The 21,021-nt window shown below is 42.2% G+C and overlaps 1 protein-coding gene across 6 annotated transcripts in view; it reads right to left on the bottom strand.

The window, feature by feature from the left end:
* Stx8 (syntaxin 8) overlaps window positions 1–21,021 on the bottom strand; it is a 230,823-nt gene that overhangs the window by 173,811 nt on the left and 35,991 nt on the right. For all 6 annotated transcript variants that reach the window (XM_021225772.2, XM_040748913.1, XM_021225774.2 and 3 more), the window contains exons 5-6: window positions 12,019–12,143; window positions 1,522–1,614 (exon numbers count right to left, since the gene is read on the bottom strand). In XM_021225772.2, the coding sequence (XP_021081431.2) occupies window positions 1,522–1,614; window positions 12,019–12,143 (218 nt within the window). The remainder of the gene's footprint in view (window positions 1–1,521; window positions 1,615–12,018; window positions 12,144–21,021) is intronic.

Here is a 21,021-nt window from a genome sequence, read left to right as displayed (position 1 = left end):
TGGATCAAATGCAGGTCCATAACTGGCCTATTCATAGCACCAGCAGAAGGAACAAACTGTCCCCCCAGTGCTAAGCTGTCACAAGCCACATTAGGACTGTAGAGACAGAGGGCTCTCCATTTGCTTACGAATCTATTTGTGTGAGACAGATGCTCAACAGCTGGATTTGTTTACTTATGATAGAGAAATGGACTGAAACCATGGGAACGATGACCACATTCCTTCTCGGGATCAAGGAGGGAAGGGCCTGTTGTACGGTTTTGGCAAGTCAAGTGCAGCATCCCTGCAGAGAGCGACTCTGTCCACTACCAGGACATCCATACCTACCCACACATGATGCTTTAACAGCATGTTTGCCTCCTTACCTTGGCTAGGAAGCTGGTACAGTAGAAAAGCAGCCATATCAGAAAACAGTTTCAGTCCTGCCTTTTATAGAAGCTGTGGCATTCAGAGGACTCTGCAACTCTGAGCTCCATTTCTACCAATGAGAGACATCGTTATCTTCCTTTCCTCATGTAGCGCACATGGCATGACGTGGACAAGAGTGCTCATCACGTAATGAGAGCTGCTGTAAGTGCCGGTGCATCGCATCCCTGCGGAAGCTTCTCCCCCTTCCCGTCTTGTCTTCTCACTAAGTCGTGACTGCACCAACTGCAGACTGAATGTTTCCATTTGGACCTCTTTCTGCATCTCTGGTCGGATGTTAACTAATTTGGACTCAGTCTTGACTCATAGACCTTTGGATTTTGCTGTGTCCCCAACAGTGAGAGCACTGATTATTTCCTGCATCCATCCCACTTTCCGTTCCCATGGTTACTCTTGTTCAGGTTCTTACCCCCTGCATAACTCACATGTAAGAGCCTCCCAAGTCCCAAGGTTACAGACCACAGTAGCAAGTTCCTGTTTCTCAAACCACGTTGCCGCATCAAGCCCTAAACAGACATCTTCAAACCTTCTTGTCTGTGGCCCAGTCATTGACAATGGAAGACGAACAAACCCCACTGGGCACAGAGACGACATGAGGCCCACACAGCTTTATTGTGATTTGTATCAAGGTAACAAACACTAAGCAACTCCACATCCTCCACAGAGAAGAAAAGCTCTTGGAATAAATAGATCCTAAAGGATTTCTCAAAATAGTAGGGTCAGGTCCGGTCAGCACACGACTGCAATTCCAGCACTTGGGATGCAGATGCAGCAGAGAGCAATGCACATTCAAAGCTAGCCTGATTCACATAGAGTTCAAGGCCACCAGGGCTATAAAAACCAAAATTAATTCAATTAAAGCAGTCACTGAGTACTGGAAAGTTGTTAGTGATGTTTCTTTACCAGGTTTTTGATAATAGTAATGTAAACTGTCCACAAACCACCATAACTGCGATAAACACAACTGCGATAAACCACTACAGTCTGCTGACTGCAAACCCCCTCTATGACGCATAACTGAAAGTAATTCAACAAACACTTGAACCTGTGGGATTTACATCGGGGCAAGCGGATCAGTCTCAGACTTGTCCTTACCATTCTGTTCATCCAGTTCATTCCCAATTTCCTGGCCCATTTGTTTTTGGCGACTAATGATGGAGGAAAGGGCATCCAAGCCTGCATCCTGCTCTGCAAGAAAAGGAAAAACAGCTGACTAAAAATCAAAGAGAAGCATTTTAAAGATAATATAAATATGCATATAAACATATGTAAATATTGATGCACACACATACATATAGCGGTACATCTATCCAGGCAAGTGATGCTATTCAACATATGATACAATTGACACAATGGCTAGCATTACTGAAACAAAAACCTAAATACTTCACACCTCACACTGAAATGACTTCCTGATAAATTAAATATCTAAATATGAAGCAAAATTATATTAAACTTGGCTACACCAACATTTAACTCTCTAGTATGTAATACAGACCTGTATAAATCAACAACAGAAGGGCAATGTTTTGATTTTTAAAATGGAGAAATAGAAACAAAACCTATACCAGGGAATTTTGAAAGTGAAATAAACATATAAACCCATTGGCATCATTAATTAAAATTTTGCATCTGTTTATAATTTGAGTGTGTGTGCACACACAGGTACACACATCTTGAAGCCAGAGGACAACTTGTGGAGTTGGTTCCCTCCTGCTACCACATGTGTCTCAGGGCTCAAACTCAGGTCATCATGTTTTGGCTGCAAGCACGTTTATTTAGTGAGCCATCTCGCCAGTCTGGCATCACTAATAGTTTAAAAATATAAATAAAACCCAATAATAAGATTCAGGGACTTACCGATTTGGAAATATGGAGAAGAATAAGGGTAGGCAAGGCTAACTGCAGTGTGAGGAAGCACAGCCCTGAGCACTGTGTAATAGGGAAGGTAAGTTCAACTTCCTGATAGGAATCCTTTTCAAGATTCCAATCCACCCAGTCCACTTAAGTGTAGAAAATGTGTATAGGAAAATATACAGCAAAGCAGTGACACATCTACATGGGTCTTCCCTAAAGCATGTCCCTCATGCTGGAAATAAACTCCCTCCCTCTGGATGAGTTTTTGACTACCCTAGAACTTTTTCTGGAGCCCTTAGCTGTTTTCTCCTCTGTAGCAGGTATAATATTTAATACTGATTATAAATTTGAGAGGATCAGAATCACCTAGAAGTCATGCCTCTGGACAAGCCCAGAAGAGATGATGTGGGAAAACTCACCCTAAAAGTGAACTAGGGTCCTAGACTGTGTAACAGGGGGAAGCTGGCTGCACATGAGCAAAATGTGGGTGACCAGTTCCTTCAAGGCCCTGCCACAGACTCTGCCCTTCAATGTACGTTTCTTCAAAGTGGTCCACCCTGGTGATGTCTCTGCAAGAGCCTTGTTCCTTTACCTCCTGGTGCCCCGAGCAGAGACGGTGGGGTGAGGTCTACACTTCACCAGAGCGTCATCTGCCAGTTGGTGGCGTGCCAGCCATAGCTTCACTTGTTTATGGTTTTTAAATGACTGTTTCACATAATGGCTTATCTATGAAAGCAAAACCACAAAGGGCTTCTCACTCAAGAGCTCACTAACGTCTACTTACAGTTTTGTGTAAATCTTTTGTATGGAGTTAGATCATCGTACTTAGCTCTGATTCACCTGGGATTTATTTAAACTTAAGGTGTGAGGCAAGGACCCCTTGGTGACACTTTTTTGACAAAACATACTTTTTAAAAACTATAAACAGCCTGTGGTGTCTAGGGACCATTCCAAGGCACCATTTTACAGCAAAATCACTTTATAATGAGGTCCTCTTGGTCCTTAGTAGCAGCCTCCTGGATGGCCTCCAAGATAAATCTATCATCAAGCTTGCACTGCTGAAGGATGTCTATGCTACAGCAAAAATCTAATGGCATCTGAAGAATAATCCATAGATGGACTGAGGGTCAGCACACTGTGAAGAAATGATGGAAAAATGGCTGAAAAATGGAAAGCAACTGCCGCTGGGGTTGTCTACTAGGAAAAGTCACTGAAGCCCTGACACTGTTTTATTCAGTGAGTGAAAAACATTGCACTAATCTTTTCTCCCAAATGTATTGTCTCCTAAAGGTCTCCCGAATGCACAACAGAAAAGAGACTAGAAACTCTCCCCTACTCCTATAATTCCCATGAGATGAGAACACCTCCTCAGCATATAATACTGTTAACAGTAAATTTGCATCCCACAATGTAGACATAGAAGATGCAGGGTAAGTCAAAATGATCGTGTCAAACACCTGAGCTTCTCTGAGCTATAAACTGACATTTCTAAGAGGCAATGGTTTGGCCACTTAGTAATAATCAAAATACAAGGCTGCTTCCAACAAAAATATCTTCTGGACGCACTGCAGATAACCTACTTACAAACAGTGAAAGTGTGACATTGTGACACTTCATTCTCCATAATATACTTTACTCTTTCACAGCATCCAAGACTAATGCCTTAGTAATGGTGTCACAATAGGTCATGTGCAACATATCAAACTCTGATTCATTCTCCAACTTTATAGTGATGTAGCTTTTAAGACGTGATCACTGTGGAAGAAAGAATAATGCATGTACACACACACATACACCCCAACACAGCCAATCTGTCCAAGTCCTAACTACTAGAACCTGTGACTAAGTTACTTTCTGTGAAAAGGCAACTTTGCAGATGTGGTGAAGATGAAGGTGTGAGATAGGAGATGAGTCTGGAAAACCTAGGTGGACCCAACACAATTCTTTTAGTTCTGAGAAACAGAGGTTGCCCAAATGCTGTCAGAGAGAGACATGACAGTGGGTTAAAGAGATGCAGTTGCTGGCTTTGAAGATGGAGCTATGAGCCAAGGAAAACGGGGACCTTCTAGCAGCCGGACAAGGCAAGGGAACAGATTCTGCTCTAGGGTCTTCAGAAAGGAATGTGGCCAGCTGACACCTTGATCTGAGTCCCTGGAGACCCAAGCTGAACTTCTGACCTTTAAACTATAGTAATGTGAGTTTTAAGTCACTACATGTGTGCTAATTTATTGCGGGAACACTAATACAATCATTTTTGAAAGTCCCCTTGGAACAATTAGGTGTGTAGATACTTCCTATATTTAGACATCCAGGAAAACCGTCCTCTAAATAACAATCACTCAACTGTGGGAGGACAGTTTGGTGGCAGTAGATAAAAAACAAAGGGACAGTCATTAGAACATATTATGCCAAAAATAACAAGCCTGGTTCTAAGTAAGCCACTAAATCTAACCAATTTACAGAAAATATCTAGGTCACAGAATATGCTCAACAACTTACAGGGATACACACTGCAAGAACTAGCTGAGGAAAAACTATAGAGCAAACAACCTGTTTAACAAAGAAACAGCAAGAGAAAAATAAAATAGTTTTAAAAGGTTCATTCATAGTATTAAGGCAGCTTAGAGATGCATCTACTAGTTACAAGGTATGGCCTACATTCAGACCCTCAGTCAGACAGTCTGGTTTTCTGATTGGACCAAGGAATTGTTCTAATTTGGCAAAAGTGAAAAACTGCATTGTAGCCCTTTTTCAAACAGTCCTGGGTATAGAGAGATGGCTCAGGGATTAAGAACACATACTGCTTTTCTGAGGATTTGAATTGAGTTCCCAGTACCCACACTGGACACTTACAATTACCTATAACTCCAGCAGATACAACACTTTCTTCTAGACTCTATGGGTACCCATAGTCACATGTGCACATAACCATACACAGACACATGCATATATACATAATTTAAAAAATAAACATATCTTTTAAAAAGGTCTTATATTTTATAAACATATTTTAGAGATGTTTAAATAGAACATTCTGAAGTAGTTACCACTGAAATAACATAATGTCTAGGGTTCACTTTAAAAATAATCCCAGAGCATGTGTATAAGGGTCAGAGTTCAGCCCACACAGCCACAGTAAAAGCTAGGCATGCTGTAGAATGTTATTTTAACTAGGCAAAGATGTGTTACATTTGTTTATGTTGCGGCGTGATACTTCAACTCTGTAAAGGTGTGTTACACTTGTTTCCGCTGCCTTCCTAAATGATGAAAAGATGGGTTGTTTATGCTGCATTTGTTTAATGGTATAAAGATGTGTTGCATCTGTTTCACCTTGCCTGCCTGAGGCACATGATTGGTCTAATAAAGAGCTGAATGGTCAATAGCTAGGCTGTGAAAGGATAAGTGGGGCTGGAAGGCAGAGAGACTAAATAGAAGAGAAATCTAGGCTAAGAGAGGAATGAGAGAAGAAGGAAGAGGAGAGAATGAGGGACATACCTGGAGCAAGAAGCCAAGCAGCTGCTAACTAGCTAGACACAAGAAGCAATGAAAGATATACCGAAGGGGAAAAAAAAGTAAAAAGCCCTGATGCAAAGGGTGGATAAAGAGAAACAGGTTAATATAAGTTAAAAAGGCTAGCCAGAACTGTGCCTAAGCTAAGCTTAGCATTCAAAGCTAATAAGAAGTCTGTGTCATGATTTGGGAGCTGGATGGTGGCCTAGAAGGAAAAACCTGGTACAGAGGTGGTGGCAGGTACTTATTATCCAAGCACTGAGGTAGCAGAGAAAGCCAGCCTAGGTAACTAACAGGCCTCAGGTCCCAGGGGAGGAAGGAGGAGGAGGAATGGACAATCCCTGAGGAACAGTCTCCAAAGTTGATCTTTAACCTACACATGTATGAAACACATGTGTATGTCATCACACGTCTATACACACATGCAATCCTGGAGGTAAGGACATACCGATAAAGCCAAACTAGCAATGGGGAGATAATTTCTGAAGCAGGATGAAGAAAAGAACATACCTTACTTTGCCATGTTTAAAATTCCCCACGGCAAAAAGGGGCATCAGTATATTAATGAGAAAGCAAGGAGGAGGCTTAGGATGTGACTCGGTTGTAGAACACTTGCCTAGGGGACAAGGCCCTGAGTTCAGTCCCCAGCACCATTTAACAAAAGCAAGCAGAGGAACCAGAGCTAAGCATGCTTCTCTGATCTGTGTGCATGACAAGGGCCTAAAGGTTGAGAATGTCTTCCTTTCTTTAGAGTTCAGCTGGTGGTAGAGATGCTCCATGTGTTAGCAGGAACTTACACCAGTACCCTTCACTGTTTAAATCAACAAGTGACCACAAAGGGCCTTTCCTGCTTTATAGGGAAAAGCAAATTCAGTCTCTGTCTCTGCTAGATGGGAAGGCTCTGGCAACACTGGATGATCCTCTGAGTTTAGGAAGCCCAAAACACCCACTTGATGTTATGATGTCCAATAGGCAGACCTAACACTTACTGTATGGGAGGAACACTTCCTGGAGAAGTGCCGACAGAATGAGGAAAGGATGAAGTCCGATGTAAAATGTTGGGGACTGCTTTTCCCTATAAAGCAGGAAAGGCCCTTTGTGGGGGTCGTAGTAAAACTAATGGTAAAAAAGATGAAGCCAAGCCAGACAAAGGAGCTCATCCCTGTGTTTAGAAGATCCTCAGAGCAAGTTCTCAGAATAGATGGTTTTATTTTGGTTTAGTTTTAAGGTTTTTTGGAAAGGAATCTCCTAATATATGTGGTAGCTACAAGGAAGGGGATTTTCCAAGAACGCTGTCGGTAATTAGGGCTACCCCAAGACTTCTCACTGTAACATGGAGTCTGGCTAGTCACCTTCCCTGCCCCCATTTCACAGGGAAACATTTACCGACCATGTGAGCAGGTCTGTGCAGAATTAGGTTGAGGCAGTTAAGTCCCCCCTTAAATGCAAGGAGTACCATTTCAAGGGCTGGAGCCCTGACTGAACAAAAAGGAGGGAGGGAGTTGAGGGTAGCATTTGTCTCCTTACTTCCTCACTGTACATGCAATGGGACCTTAATTAAATTCCTGCTGCTACGACTTCCCCATGGTGGACTCTCTATGTCTTCAATTTGTGAACCAAGACCAGCCCCTCCTTTCTTAGTTGCTCTGTCAGGCACTATGTGCCAGCAGTTAAAAAAGCAACTCCCTGAGACCAAATGCTCAAATCTAGAAAGAACAACTACAAAATAGTGGAGAATGGGCTGTGCTGATTTAGGAACCTCACCAACAGACTCCTAAACAGAGGTGGGGATCCATACTCCACATCCCATTATTGTCTGACTTAGATGCTCAGCCTGCACTGGCCACTGTCTCCTTACGTTACTCTACCTCAGATTGTGAGGAGACCAAGTCCCTGTCATCACCACAGTCATCTCTATGTATATCCCAAGCTACTGCTTAAGTATTGGGCTAGCCTTAGATAACTGGCTGTCACAAGGCCTAGCCTCTAGACTGAGCAAGAAAGGTATTCACTGACCACAAGTCTATGATCCAGCAATAAGATTATTTGGGGGGTGATTTCCAGAGTATTTCTCAGTCTTCACACTAAAGTACAGAAAGACTAATCAATTCCATGGGCCAAAAGGCAACCAGAATTTTTTTTTCTGACTCTTCTTTATCCAGTATAGGATCCAGGAAAAGTTGCTAAGTATTTGGGGCAAAGAATGCTTTCATGTTTGTGTTTAGCTTGAAAGGTAGTTTGTTATACTAGCAATGCAACAAGGGACCCAGAATTTCAAACCACATTAAGAAAGAGCAGGTGAATAAAGTTACCCAAACATGGGCTATTCCATCCCCTGTCCCAACACCCACAGCTAGAGGCCAGCGGGCTTGCAAGGAGCAGAAATCTCGGTGGGGGAGATACTATGGCTTGGAGATTCCTCTAAGAAGCATACAGGGCAGAGCGCATGCTCACGCCCAACCCCAGCAATCCCCAAGTGCAGCACATTCTCAGGGAGAAAAATACTTTTCCTGACTAAGAACAGCTTTCCTTGGCAAACAGCAATGACAGGAAAATCCACTTGTCTTAGCACGAGGCCGTCCTCCCAGAAACCATGGCTGCGTGTGAGTGGTTGTACTCCACGTTGAGCTGCATCGCTTCCCATCTGGTCACTTCCTGTCAAGCACATTGATGGGCGAAGTATGCAAAATTAAAGGCACGGAGAGCCAGTGTTTCGTTTGCTAGGTAATTTCATTGTGAAGAAGAATTCAAAATAGAATTAGACTCCTGTTTATGGCCAAGATGGACTGACAGGAACCAGATTTCCTTCTGGCCTGCATGAACACAGAGCAGAGAAAACAGGCAGGCAAAACATTCAAATCCACTGTTTCCAGAAATGGTGCATCAGCAGACAAGGAAGATCTGAAAGAGGAAACAAATGAGATGCACTCTAAATCTGCCTAGATTGCTGCCTTGTAGATACTCCCATCATGATGGGGGTGGGGGCTGGATTCCCAGGTGAAATCCAGTGCATGTCTTGAATTGAACTCAAAGGCGTCAATAGCTGGAGCGCTGGAGAGAAGAAAGCTGTATATACAGAGATCCCTGAGTCGCTTCAAAGGGTAGAAGGAATCAAGTTCTAAACTCAACTACAGTAAGGCACTGTTTGTCCCCATTCCTCCCACTGAGCAGATCACCTCGGTGCTCCAAGAGCACCATGCAGACTATCCAGAGTGGTTTAGGCTCAGAAATTTACCTCTAGACCGGAGACAAGCATGTTCTGTAGGGGGCCACATAGGAAGCATTTGAGACTTTGTGATTCATACAGTCCCTAAAGCAGTTATTCAACTCTATTATTGCCAAGTGGGAAAGCATCTATGGATATTGTGTAAGTGAGTGAGCATGGCTGTGCTCCCATTAAATTGAATTTATGAGCCCTGAACTTTTAATCTCATATAATTTTTACAAGTCACAAAATATTCTTTTGATTATTTTTTTACCATTTAAAAAATTTCAAAGCAGTTTTTGATTTGCACACCATACAAAAGTAAGATTTGGCTCATAGGCCAGGGTTTGCTGATCCATGTTCTAAAATAGTTTAAACTCCTCTTTCAAACTGTCTTTAAAAGCAAGACCCAGGGCCAATGACATGGCTTAGTTAGAAAAAGTACTTGCCTCATGGGTCTGATGACCTGAGTTTGATTCCAGAGCCCATGCAAAGCTGCAAGGAAAGAATTGACTTCACAAAGCTGTCTTCTGACCTCCACATGGGCGCCATGGCATGCATGCCCATACACTATACATATGGACATACACACATGCATACATACATACATACATGCACACACACATACATACATGCACACATAGTTGCAATACAAATATTTTCAATATATAAAAATAAAAACATGACACAAATAATACAGCTGTATCTATCCCACAACTCACAAAAAATCTCTAGAAAATTCAAAAAATATCCAATATTGGAAAAAAAAACTTGGATCCAAATAAACATTTCCTTAAATTAAGAGCAGAAACAAGGCAAGAATATCTATTTTCAACATTGTACTGGGTTGCAGCAAGTATGATAAGGCAAAAAGAATAAATTAAAGGTAACTATATTAAAATTAAAACATACAGTTTTGTAACAATAGATAACAATTATTTGTGTCAAAAAATCTTCAGATTCAACAAAAAAGCTACTGGAGCATATTAGTGAGAGTAAGCAAAGCTGCATGATCCAAAAACAAAACAAAAATAAACAGCAGCTTTATATATGAGTAGTAACCAGATACTGAACATTTTAAAATGTTAATTATAATAAAAGTCTGACCAAAGGCATATAAGGTGTGCATGGTGAGAACTAAAAAGCAATGCTAAGAAAAATTAAAGAACAAGTTAAGATTTATTTAATGAAAAGTCCATATTATGGATTTGCAGGTTCCTGTTGATGTGACATCAATTCTCTCCTAAATAATCTTTAAAAAATGTAAATGCAATCAAAATGACAAGTACCATTGTTTTCAAACATTCAAAGCTGATTTTCAAATTTAGATAGAAGTATGAAACCCTGGGGATACCCAAAAATACTGAGAAAGAACAAAGTCAGGTGGCCTGTGTGACTTAGTTTAGCGATTTATCAGAAAGGCACAACACTCAAGACCCAGTAAAAACAAAGTAACTATAGAAAAGAACAGAGCACAGAAATAGGGTTATACATAAATGACACTTGATTATTTTTGACAAAGGTAGAGAAATTCAGTAGTGGAAGCAGTCTTTTATTTTTTTAATGGCTCTAAGCCAAACATATCCAAATGCAAAAAATGTGCCTATTTACCAATTCAAAAAGATCACAGACTGAATGTAAAAATCTAACAGTATAAAATTACTAGAAGAAAAAGCTGTAAGTGCTGTGGCTTTCGCCTGCTGAGTGTTTTCTTAGATATAATCGAAACAGAAACCATACAAGAGGAAACTGATTAACTGGGCTTAAGAGCATCCACAGTCTGAAAGGTATCACTGAGAGTAAAAAAGAAATGCAAGAGTCCATGGAGACATCCGTAACGCCTGTGTGGACTGTGGGTCGTATGCATGTTACCGCCCTGCAGCTGCCGGCTGCCCTTGCAGATTCTAAGTCAACCTGTGTTCTTTCTAAAACCAAAACCCAAAGGTGTCTGACAAAACAACTGAAAAGGCATATGAAAATATCTTACATGTTAATAAAAGTGTAAACTATTTCAAAAGACACCTTAGGAAAAAAGTAATCAACTTGTAAGATTCATGTGACAATCCAGATGCATTTAAAAATTATCCATAGAGAAAGAAGCCAGATCTCCTTCCCCAGAGAGTAAATACTGTACGAGTCTACTCACATGAAACTGTGGAAAACAGAAACCAATTAGGAGTGATGGAAAGCAGATCGGCTGTTGTCTAGGAATGGGGGAGAGACAACAGGAAGGCTCTCCAAGAGACACGAAGGAACCTCCTGAGAACTGCGTTCACTATCTTGATTGCAGTGCTGGCTTCATTGTGAGTGTGTGTGTGTGTGTATGTGTGTGTGTGTGTGTGTACTGAAGTTCATCCAATCATGCCTATCAAATATGTGCTGCTTATGATAATGCCAATTATACTTCAATAAAGCTGTCTTTACAAAGAACAGCATACATACTGACATGGAAAAACAAGTTAAAAACTATGAAATGGTTCATACAGTGAGATAGTAATGTACCTCATGGGCCTGTTTACACAGAATATATGTGTTTATACTAAAAACATTCATACACATGCATACAAACAGGACTGAGGGCACACATACTAATCTTCTTATGGTTTGGAGTCTGGAGAAGCAGCCCTGAGCACTTTCCATCTTGTTCGTCCCTCATCTTGCTTGAACACAGCAATAGTACATTACTTCTGAAAATTTTTTTTAAATGAGAAACTTAAAAAAAAAGCATATTAAGCAAATGTGGTGGAACCTACAAATAAAAAGGAAAAAAAAAAACCTGATGGTCCAGACAAACTTAAGTGTGAAAAGACAAACCAACGACAACCAAGTCAGTTGTATCAATGAAGTCTTTTCCTCAAGCATCTTTAGGCCAAAAAGAAAAACAAAAACAAAAATGAAAAATCAAGAGCTTTACAGCAACAATCACTTTGACTCAAGTTTTCACTGGAGATAAAGGAAAATAGTCAAGGTCAGGGTCAAAGCAGCAGGTTTGTGACCCACAGTCCTGGGGTAATCAGTACCTTGGATAATTTTCTGCTGCTGTTGCCGGATCTCGTCAAAACCCAAGCCTCTGGTCTCCTCTGGCTCCTCACAGAGCCAAGGGTTGGGAGTTCCTCGCTTTGCTTCTTCGCTCATCAGGCTGGACCTTAGAACAATAGTAAATGCATTACATATCTCACAAGACACAACTTGGCTGGAAATCACTCCCACAAGCACAGAGCTGGCCAGCCTGGCACGCTTCAAAAAATCATCTCCACAATTTATTGCACTCTTCGCTTATTCTAGGAACCGTGTCCGGGGCTGTTAGAGATCTGAGGCTAAGACACAACATGGTCCCTAAACAATTACATGGCATGATGAGGAGCTGGTGGGAGAACCCAGCACTCTGCAAATCATCCAAAATACCCCAGACTCAAAAACCAGCAAAGTTGGTTCTCAAGTCTCAAAACCACAAGGCCAATGGGAAGTTGCCTGTTTATTACAACAAATTTTGTTTCACAGACTTTGTGACATAAAAGGCACTAATATTTTTTCATGCAAATACAATACTGTGCTTACAGATTACAGCATATAAAAAGATAACAAAATTTCCCATTATAGGGTGCTTGGTTGCTCACAGAAACACATGCAGAGTTTCAAGTCCGATTTTATGAATGCAATATTCATCATCACACTGGAAACGGTCAACTGTGATCAGTCACCCCTGGAAGTAGGCCACACTTGGCTCTTACACAGCACATACTGGTCTCCAGTCTAAGAAGAAGAAACACAGTTCCTACCACTGCCTCCCTGTCCAGAGGATGAGAAAGCCATGTTGCCCAGGAAACCACCTCTGACTACTCCAACACAGAGTAGAGCCCTCATGCTGCTGCTCTAGTGGAGTCTGGGAGAGGAGGAAGTGTGGTCGAGGCACCACGGCTGTGACAGTTAACTCAGATTAAGCCACTACTGTGTGCAGGCACTCTTTGGCTGATTTTGTGTGTACTCATTCATTTCTCCATTGTTTATCATTCTTCAGACCCTGATGGCATCTCTTGTATTGCCTAAAAGCAACTGCTGCCCTACTGTTTGGCCTTACATATAGTTAAGCCTTCTAACCACTAGGTAGGAAGGAGGACATGAAAACCACCTCCCCTATGCGGCACCCTGACCCCCAGTGCAGAGCAAATAGCCACCAGCATGTCACTGACATGTGGACAGTAACATCTACCTCAGGAACTTTTAGCAAACATTAAGCAGTAATTTATGTATTCAAAAACTATTGTCTCAGTGCTTATTATTCAGTAGGCACTGAAGAAAGAGAGAGGGGAGAGGGAGAGAGGAAGGAAGGAAAGAAGGAAGGAAGGAAGGAAGGAAGAAAGAAAGAAAGAAAGAAAGAAAGAAAGAAAGAAAGAAAGAAAGAAAGAAAAGACCCCCTACACAATCTAACCAAAATCTTTGACCTGACAACACACAGCTTCTCCATGTAGGTGCTGTCTTCATGCACTCATGTGTATGTGTGCCTATGTGAGTGTGTGTGTGTGAGTGAGTGTGTGTGAGAGTGTGTGAGTGTGTGAGTGTGTGTATGTGTGCCTATGTGAGTGTGTGCCTGTTGTGTGTGAGTGTGTGTGTGAGTGTTGTGTGAATGAGTGTGTGTGAGTGTGTGTGAGTGTGTGTATGTGTGCCTATGTGAGTGTGTGTGCCTATGTGAGTGTGTGTCAGTGTGTGTGTGAGAGTGTTGTGAGAGTGTGTGTGTGTGTGAGTGTGTGTATGTGTGCCTATGTGAGTGTGTGTGCCTATGTGAGTGTGTGTCAGTGTGTGTGAGTGTGTGCCTATGTGAGTGTGTGTGTGAGTATGTGTGTCAGTGTGTGCCTATGTGAGTGTGTGTGAGTGTGCATGAGTGTGAGTATGTATATGTGTGCCTATGTGAGTGTGTGTGTGTGAGTGTGTGTGTGTATGTGCTGAAGGAGTGGTAATAATGTGTTCACAGTGCTGAAAACAGTGTTTGGGAAATAACACCATTTTCAATAAAGTAACCATTTTCATTAAGTCAATTACTGCATCATCAGGTGGCATTAAGTATATATTTAACAAGTATAATTTCACATTTTGCCACTTTAAAAGTAAAAAAAAAAAAAAAGAAAAGAAATATATCCTTCACGAAAACCTAGACCAAATGCAAAGACCAATTTGATTCTTTGGACTAAGATTTTATGCGCAGGTCTGCTCTCTTATTCAAATGTACCAATTAACGTGCCAAACACAAGTATGACTCCCCTCAGTCTATCAAAAAGACAGACATGTTCTTTAAGGCCTTACTTTACGTGACTGGCCCCAAGAACCCGAGATGTCGAGGTTTCACACTTATCCCACACGATAATCACTTAGCTTCACCCAGCTTTGAAGACAAGGAAGAAAGCAATGAAAAGGGAAGCGAGGCAGGAAAATTGCAATCCAAGCATACACATTAACTCCCAAGTCATCTTGCAAGTGCCAGCATGAATCTCATGTGGTTGTATGTAGCTCATTGCAAAAGCCTGGGTCAGAGACTGGCCAGAAAAATCATCTGAGACTCACGAGTGCATCAGTGGCCAGCTCCAGTCATTACAACGAGTTGCGACTGACTGACATTGCTCCAAGGTTAGTGCTAACATGCCCTGCTTTGAGCCCCTGTCACACACACACACACACACACACACACACACACACACACACACACACACACCATTTAAGGTATTAGTATTAAGGGGCAAAATCCAACAAATGTGAGGTGTTTTTGAGCAATCTCAATAAATAGCAAATTAGGACTAAAGCTGTATTTATGTGTACAGTGTGTGCATGTGTGTGTAGTATGTGTACACTTTAAGTACCTATTGGGAATAAAAGTGAAAATGTCAATACTAAACATGATACAGAGGAAAGACTTCCCAGAGATAAGCTACGGCCTCTTCCTGCTCATCTCTGAGCCGGTGTTCTTGTTTCACTGATGTCCCAGGCCTACCAGGAACATACCTTTAGCATTCCCATGTGCCTATGTGTCTACATGCCACTCATTTCACCAGCTTTTACACCCCACCTCACATTGGGTGATACTTATCACTAAGCAGTGCTGTTCTACAGGCAGCGGCCTTAGTAGAATCAAGATCAGACTCCAGAGTGAGGCACATGCATAGTTATAAAGACGCTGAGTGGTCTGCCCTGAAATTATATAATACAGGTAACAATGTGATAAATATGAACTGAGCAGGCTGTATTGACATATTTAGGAATATATATGATTTATATGTAAAACAAAGAAAAAGAGGTGAAGAATCAATCTTGGGGGATACATGAGGACTTAAGGGAGGATTATTTTAATTTAAAAAACAAATAAATGTGTTAAAAAGGAAGTCCTTCAAATAAAATTAAAATAAAAAAAGCAAGGTATGTCCTCCACTCTTTACCCTGCAGGAAAACCATCACCAAGTGGACGACTTTCCAATGCATCACTGCCCGTGGCATTTCCCCACAGGTGCTCTGCCGCCTGTCTCATCTAAGAATCCTTAAGCAGTAAACACATGCAAGGTGAAATTCACTCCTTTGTCTCATAAGCTTGTCTTCCCCCAGTTCTTTATTCTGCTTAGTGAGCCAAGGCATCCAGGGCACTGTGCTGCTGTTGTTGCTATTATCCCTCTGCCGTGTCTCAGCAATGACCAAGGTCTCCCTCCTAGATGGTCCCCAAGTTCCTGTCCTCATTTCTGTTGGCACAGCCAACATGTACGCCCCCTTCAGTCATCCTCATCTAAAACATCTCATTTTCTGCTGCTAGGATGATCCAAGACTAAAGCCTCCCGGTATCATCTCCCAAGCCAACAACTTCTGACTCCCCGGAACTACGGTTAAATGTGAGCTTCAAAAGATGGTCCCATGGTCTACGTGTCCTCTGCCAACATCCCCCCACCACCACACACACACCCTTCTTCTGCTTGAGCCCCACGTACTGCTCACCACCACTCAGACAAAGGCACAAACTTTCATACTCTCGTGTTTTTGCGCGAGTCTGGAGTGCCCCACCCCCACCGCTTTGTCCATCTGGCAAAATTCTATTCATCCCTTAAGGCTCAACTCAAATGTCACTTCTGCGGCTGAGTCCTTCCTGATCCCCACTCCATCCCCCTTGCCTCAAATCAATCACCTGCTGGCGCTGGCTCCCATGGCTCTCTGTTCACAACCTCTAACGTGGCATTTATCAAGCAGGATTGTAGTAAGTTATTTACTCATCTGTCTCCCTTCCTAAATTATGAGCTCTGTGAGGAAAGAGGCCACAGGACAGTCATGTTTATATCTCCAACACCAAAAACACGGGGCCTTGGAATATACGGGAGAAGCAGCATTCAGGAAACGCTTACAAAAACAGAGCAGGAACCACAGAGGGCTTTAGCTGGAGGGAGCCAAAATGAGAACTGTACTTAACATTTTCGTGTGGAGAAATTAAAACAAAAACCGTGATCAACTGCTACCTGCCTTCACGACTTAGCCAGGAAGACTGATGGCATTCTCAAGCAGATGGGGAGAATTACTTTGAAAGGGAAATCTGTCAGTAAAACACCTTCTAGCTCAACCTCGCATTTGCAGTGACAAGCCGGGAGATCTCTTAAGTTAAAGAAAGGACATGCTAATTACTATGCTTCTGAGATGGAACACACTTAGTTTTCCCTTTTAAATTACTATGGATCAATCCCAGGGCTAGTTAGTCAAGCGCTACCACAGAGCTACAGCAACAACATCTCCTGTTTTCTTTTTTGACCCGAGGCCAAGCTGGCCTTGAATTCTTGGGCTCAAACAATACTTCAGCTTCCATCTCTCCAGGTGCTGAAACTACAGACCCACACAGGGGATGGTGTGTGTGTGTGTGTGTGTGTGTGTGTGTGTGTGTGTGTGTGTGTGTGTTTGCTTTTTAATAAATCATTCTATACATGTTTTCTTTGAAGGTGGGCCTTACCTATAATAATAAATACAAAATTAATAAGCTTAGTAGTATGTTAGAGTCCAGAAAATGTTTCATGATCACTTATAAGGACATAATGTGATTGCACTTTCAGCATCCAAGGAAAATAGTGTATGTTATTAAATTATAATAACACGAGGGGAGCACACAGATAATCCATCTCCCTGCTGACAAATTCAGTTGGAACCTGTCAGAGTTCACAGGGAGGGCATTCTTATCAACTGAACAGAGAGCTAAAAAGAAGTGAATTCCAAGAAGTAGCTTTTCTTAGCATTTCAGAAAGATGTCAACCCGACTATGGAAAATGTTTGTTTTGTCTGGAAAAAAAATATCAATGTTTGAGCATTCACAGAGTGCAGGGAGGTTTCCAGTCAGGAGCAGCAAAGCTCTCTGTAGGCTGTCAGTGAACTGCGTTGTATCGACAAAGGTTTCTAGCTGGCCTTACCCACAGATGTGAAGACGCCGCTGTGGTATGAGAGGCTAATTCCTTTTTTCAAAACGTTTTATGTGGGTTTGTTCTGCGGATATAAAGATGCAGAGAGGCTCACGTTTCAATCAGAAATGGACTCTCGGACATAAATTCTTTAGAGGTGCACTCTGGCAACAACGTGCAGACTGCGGCACACTGAAGATGGGTTGCAGTAGGGAGGGAGGCCAAAAAGCCAGTGCAGTGATTGAGGTGGGTGGCAGGGAAGTCAGGAGAAGGCAAATGGCAAGAGGGAACAGCTAGGAACAGTTAACACACTGATTTAATGCTACCAGTCCGAGGGAGCAGCCTGCACAAAGGGGTGAACATTTCCAAGCCTGCTTTAGTTGACAGAATCAACACAACTCAGGGAAAAGGAAATTTTTCATTAGCATTCACAGTTCAACACAGCTTCAGAAAACAAACCCAAAATAACACCGCTCAGTCGAGACTAACGTTCTAGGGTGCCAGCACTGGTGTGCTAAGATCTACAGATGTTCGCCACGCTATATCCTAGTTTGCACGCCATCCACCCACCTGCTCCCACACCTAGCCATGCAACAAATAATGACGAGTTTCTGTATGGAGATGCTAATCTTGAGGCTGTGAGGTAAGCCGGACATGCACACCTGGTCTCCAAAAGTGAATACTGTGCCTAAGCCCAAGCTGGTGTTCAAAGTATTTTCATTGTTAATTTCAATAAGTAATGCCCAGTTAGTTCAAGCCCAGAGTAAATAACCCATACACAGAGAGTGTCTCCTTACATACCTAAGGGTATTTCACCACAGTGCCCTCAAACCCACTGCAATCCATTATTTTCTGTTTCTTTCATTTCTGTTTTCTTTTCTCCCTCTCAGTGATGGGAGTCAAACCCAGGGCCTTGTGCATGTTAGACACACAGTCCACCAAGGAGCTGCATCTCCAACCATATTCCCCAATTTTAAACCAATCCCATTTTTCTCCTGAGGAACTGCTTTCCAAACTCAGCTGGGTGACTTGGGGGAACTGACACAACTTAAAAAAGGGCACTTTTTTCATTACCTTCCAAACTTCAATATACCAGCTTATAACAACCGCTGTTTTAATGTCACGATCTTTGGTGGCAGGGCACTGGTGGCCCACCTGCTAGACCATTGGCTGCTTTCAGCCCAGCAATCTTTCCTACTCTTTCTTTAAAATCTCATCAGCTGCCTTTCTAAAATAAAAGGTTCCACACTAAGTGAATATCTTGGCAAAACAGTTCACGGGGGAAAAGTTGACCAGAGCACTGACAGGCCACCAGAGGACATTATTTTGGCCTCCCATCCAAATACCAGAAATCAGAGTACTATCCTGAGGAGAATCACCTCTGTAACCTAAAATCAGCACCAAAATAAAGGGTTCTTTGGACGAAGTATTTGCTCGTCACCGGTATCTTAACTGTACAGTCACACATACACAAAAACCTGAGCCTTCCAGTCTGAGTACTGGCAACACCAGCTTCATGGTGACTGAGCGCCATCTGCTGGTCAGTGGAGGAAGTTCAACCTCAATAACCAGCTAACGGTTATTTCAAACATTTATAAGCCAACTCGGAACTTTATTAATACACAATGTATCAATGTAAACATGGCTAAGTAGAGAGTGAAATAGTGGCCAAGATGTTCACACAATACGAGGAGCCACATCTCTGGACACTGCTCTCTGTTGTCTGTTCACTTGGATCTTTACAATTCAGTGGTTTCACTATCTGTTGAGGGTCCAGATGAGATGAACAATACATATTTTGCACTTAGAAATGTCACATGTCTAACACGTCCAACTCTGTCTCAACACTGTCCTTTCCATGCTTGATCAGCATGCTTGCTTCCACTCCATTACTTAATAAAGCAATGCTAAGATACTCAATTGATTGTGCACAGTAGCACTGTCCTGGGAACAAACATGCTATGTGTAGTGTCACAAAATCAAGCTGGCAGGCAACAGTGGTACAAATCTGTTTGGCAACTGATGTATAAAAACGCAAATATGGCACTAAAAGACTAATTAAGGGTGTCAAGTGGTAATGTATATACAATCAATACACACAGAGCCAAGGACCACCTACATGGCCATTACTTTAACCTCAACAATTCAATTTTTATTATACTGATTCAGTCAACTCATGCCTAAAGATGCAAATTAGTGAGATGGAGGTCCACACTTTTAACTACGGTTGTGCCTTAGAGACACAACCCAGGAGTCTGTAAGGCTCTCCTGGTGACTTTAAAAAAATAATTTATTTAATTTCATGTACATTGGTGTGAGGGTGTCAGATCCCCTGGAACTGGAGTTACAGACAGTTGTAAGCTGGCATGTGGATGCTGGGAATTGAACCTGGATCCTCTGGAAGAGTAGCCAGTGCTCTTAACTGTTGAGCCATCTCTTCAGCCCCTCAGATGACTTTTATGCAACCAGGTGTACACCAATCTACAGACTGGTGTGAAAGCTACTGCTTCGAGGGTAGTAGGGTCCAGGAAAGCATAAAGTAAAGTGGACAGGATGGCACACTCTTATATCCCAGCACTTAGGAACCAAGGAAGGATTCTGCAAACCTAAGGATAACCTGGAATGAATGATGGGTACATATAGATGAGCTCAGTGGCTAGCCTGGGCTACAGAGGGAGAACCTGACTTAATAAAAAAAAAGTTCAAAACAGAGCAAGGTGCATGGTATACAGGCTACTCATCTCCTAGGACTACTCAACTCGCATATCTTCCAGTTCTTTCTCAGGCTCCTTCCCCTGACACCAACCCTTCTAACTTCTTACACAGCTTTTATGCCCATGCCACACATTTCTGTTTGACATCATCCGCCATCGCGTTATTCTCTTGTCATTTTGTGAAAAGACAAAGACCTTCCCACGACATGCAATCTGTCTCCTCTTCTGCCAACATCAGTGAGAGCAAGCATATGTTCCTGGTCACAGGGTGGCTTCCCAGGTCACAGAGCACCTTCACATGTACCCACTGCATTTGGGCCTCACAAGCTGCAAGAGTCATGGTTGCCTTCATTTTACAGGAAACAAAATGGAGCTAAAACTCAAACCCAGGTTTTCTGGTAATCATTTGTTCCCTCACACAATCCAGTGTTGGCAATAAGGTGCTATAAGGGTACTACTATCCACATGCAAAGAGCAGCAGAAAAGACAAAGAACTAGAAGCCTGTGAAAAGAAGACAAACCACAACCCCTACAGGCAACAATTGTGGGAAACCAAGATCAAGAGAGAAGGGAGACAAAACCCAGAGCAAAGGATGCTGGCTCCCACTCCAAAACTGGTTCAACTCCTACCCAGTAACATGAAACTCAGCATCCTCACCTGTAAAGCAAAAGAGTAATCGGTCCTTGGCACCTCTAGAGACTGTGAAGGGAGAATGAAACTGGCCAAAGGATTGATCTACCTCCTAAATTTCCATTTCTTAATTTCTATTTATTAACAAGTCTAACTTGGGAGAGTGAGGAGATGGCTCAGAGAGTAAAGCACTTGCTACACAAACATGAGGACATTACTGCAATCCCTAGCAGCCACGTTAAACAAACAAACAAACAAACAAAAAACCCAGGGTAGTGC

The sequence above is a fragment of the Mesocricetus auratus genome, unplaced genomic scaffold (assembly GCF_017639785.1).
Source record: "Mesocricetus auratus isolate SY011 unplaced genomic scaffold, BCM_Maur_2.0 Super-Scaffold_100007, whole genome shotgun sequence".
Lineage (NCBI taxonomy): Eukaryota > Metazoa > Chordata > Mammalia > Rodentia > Cricetidae > Mesocricetus > Mesocricetus auratus.
The sequence above is the reverse complement of the archived record's forward strand: the minus strand, read 5'-3'. Positions and strand labels throughout refer to the sequence as shown.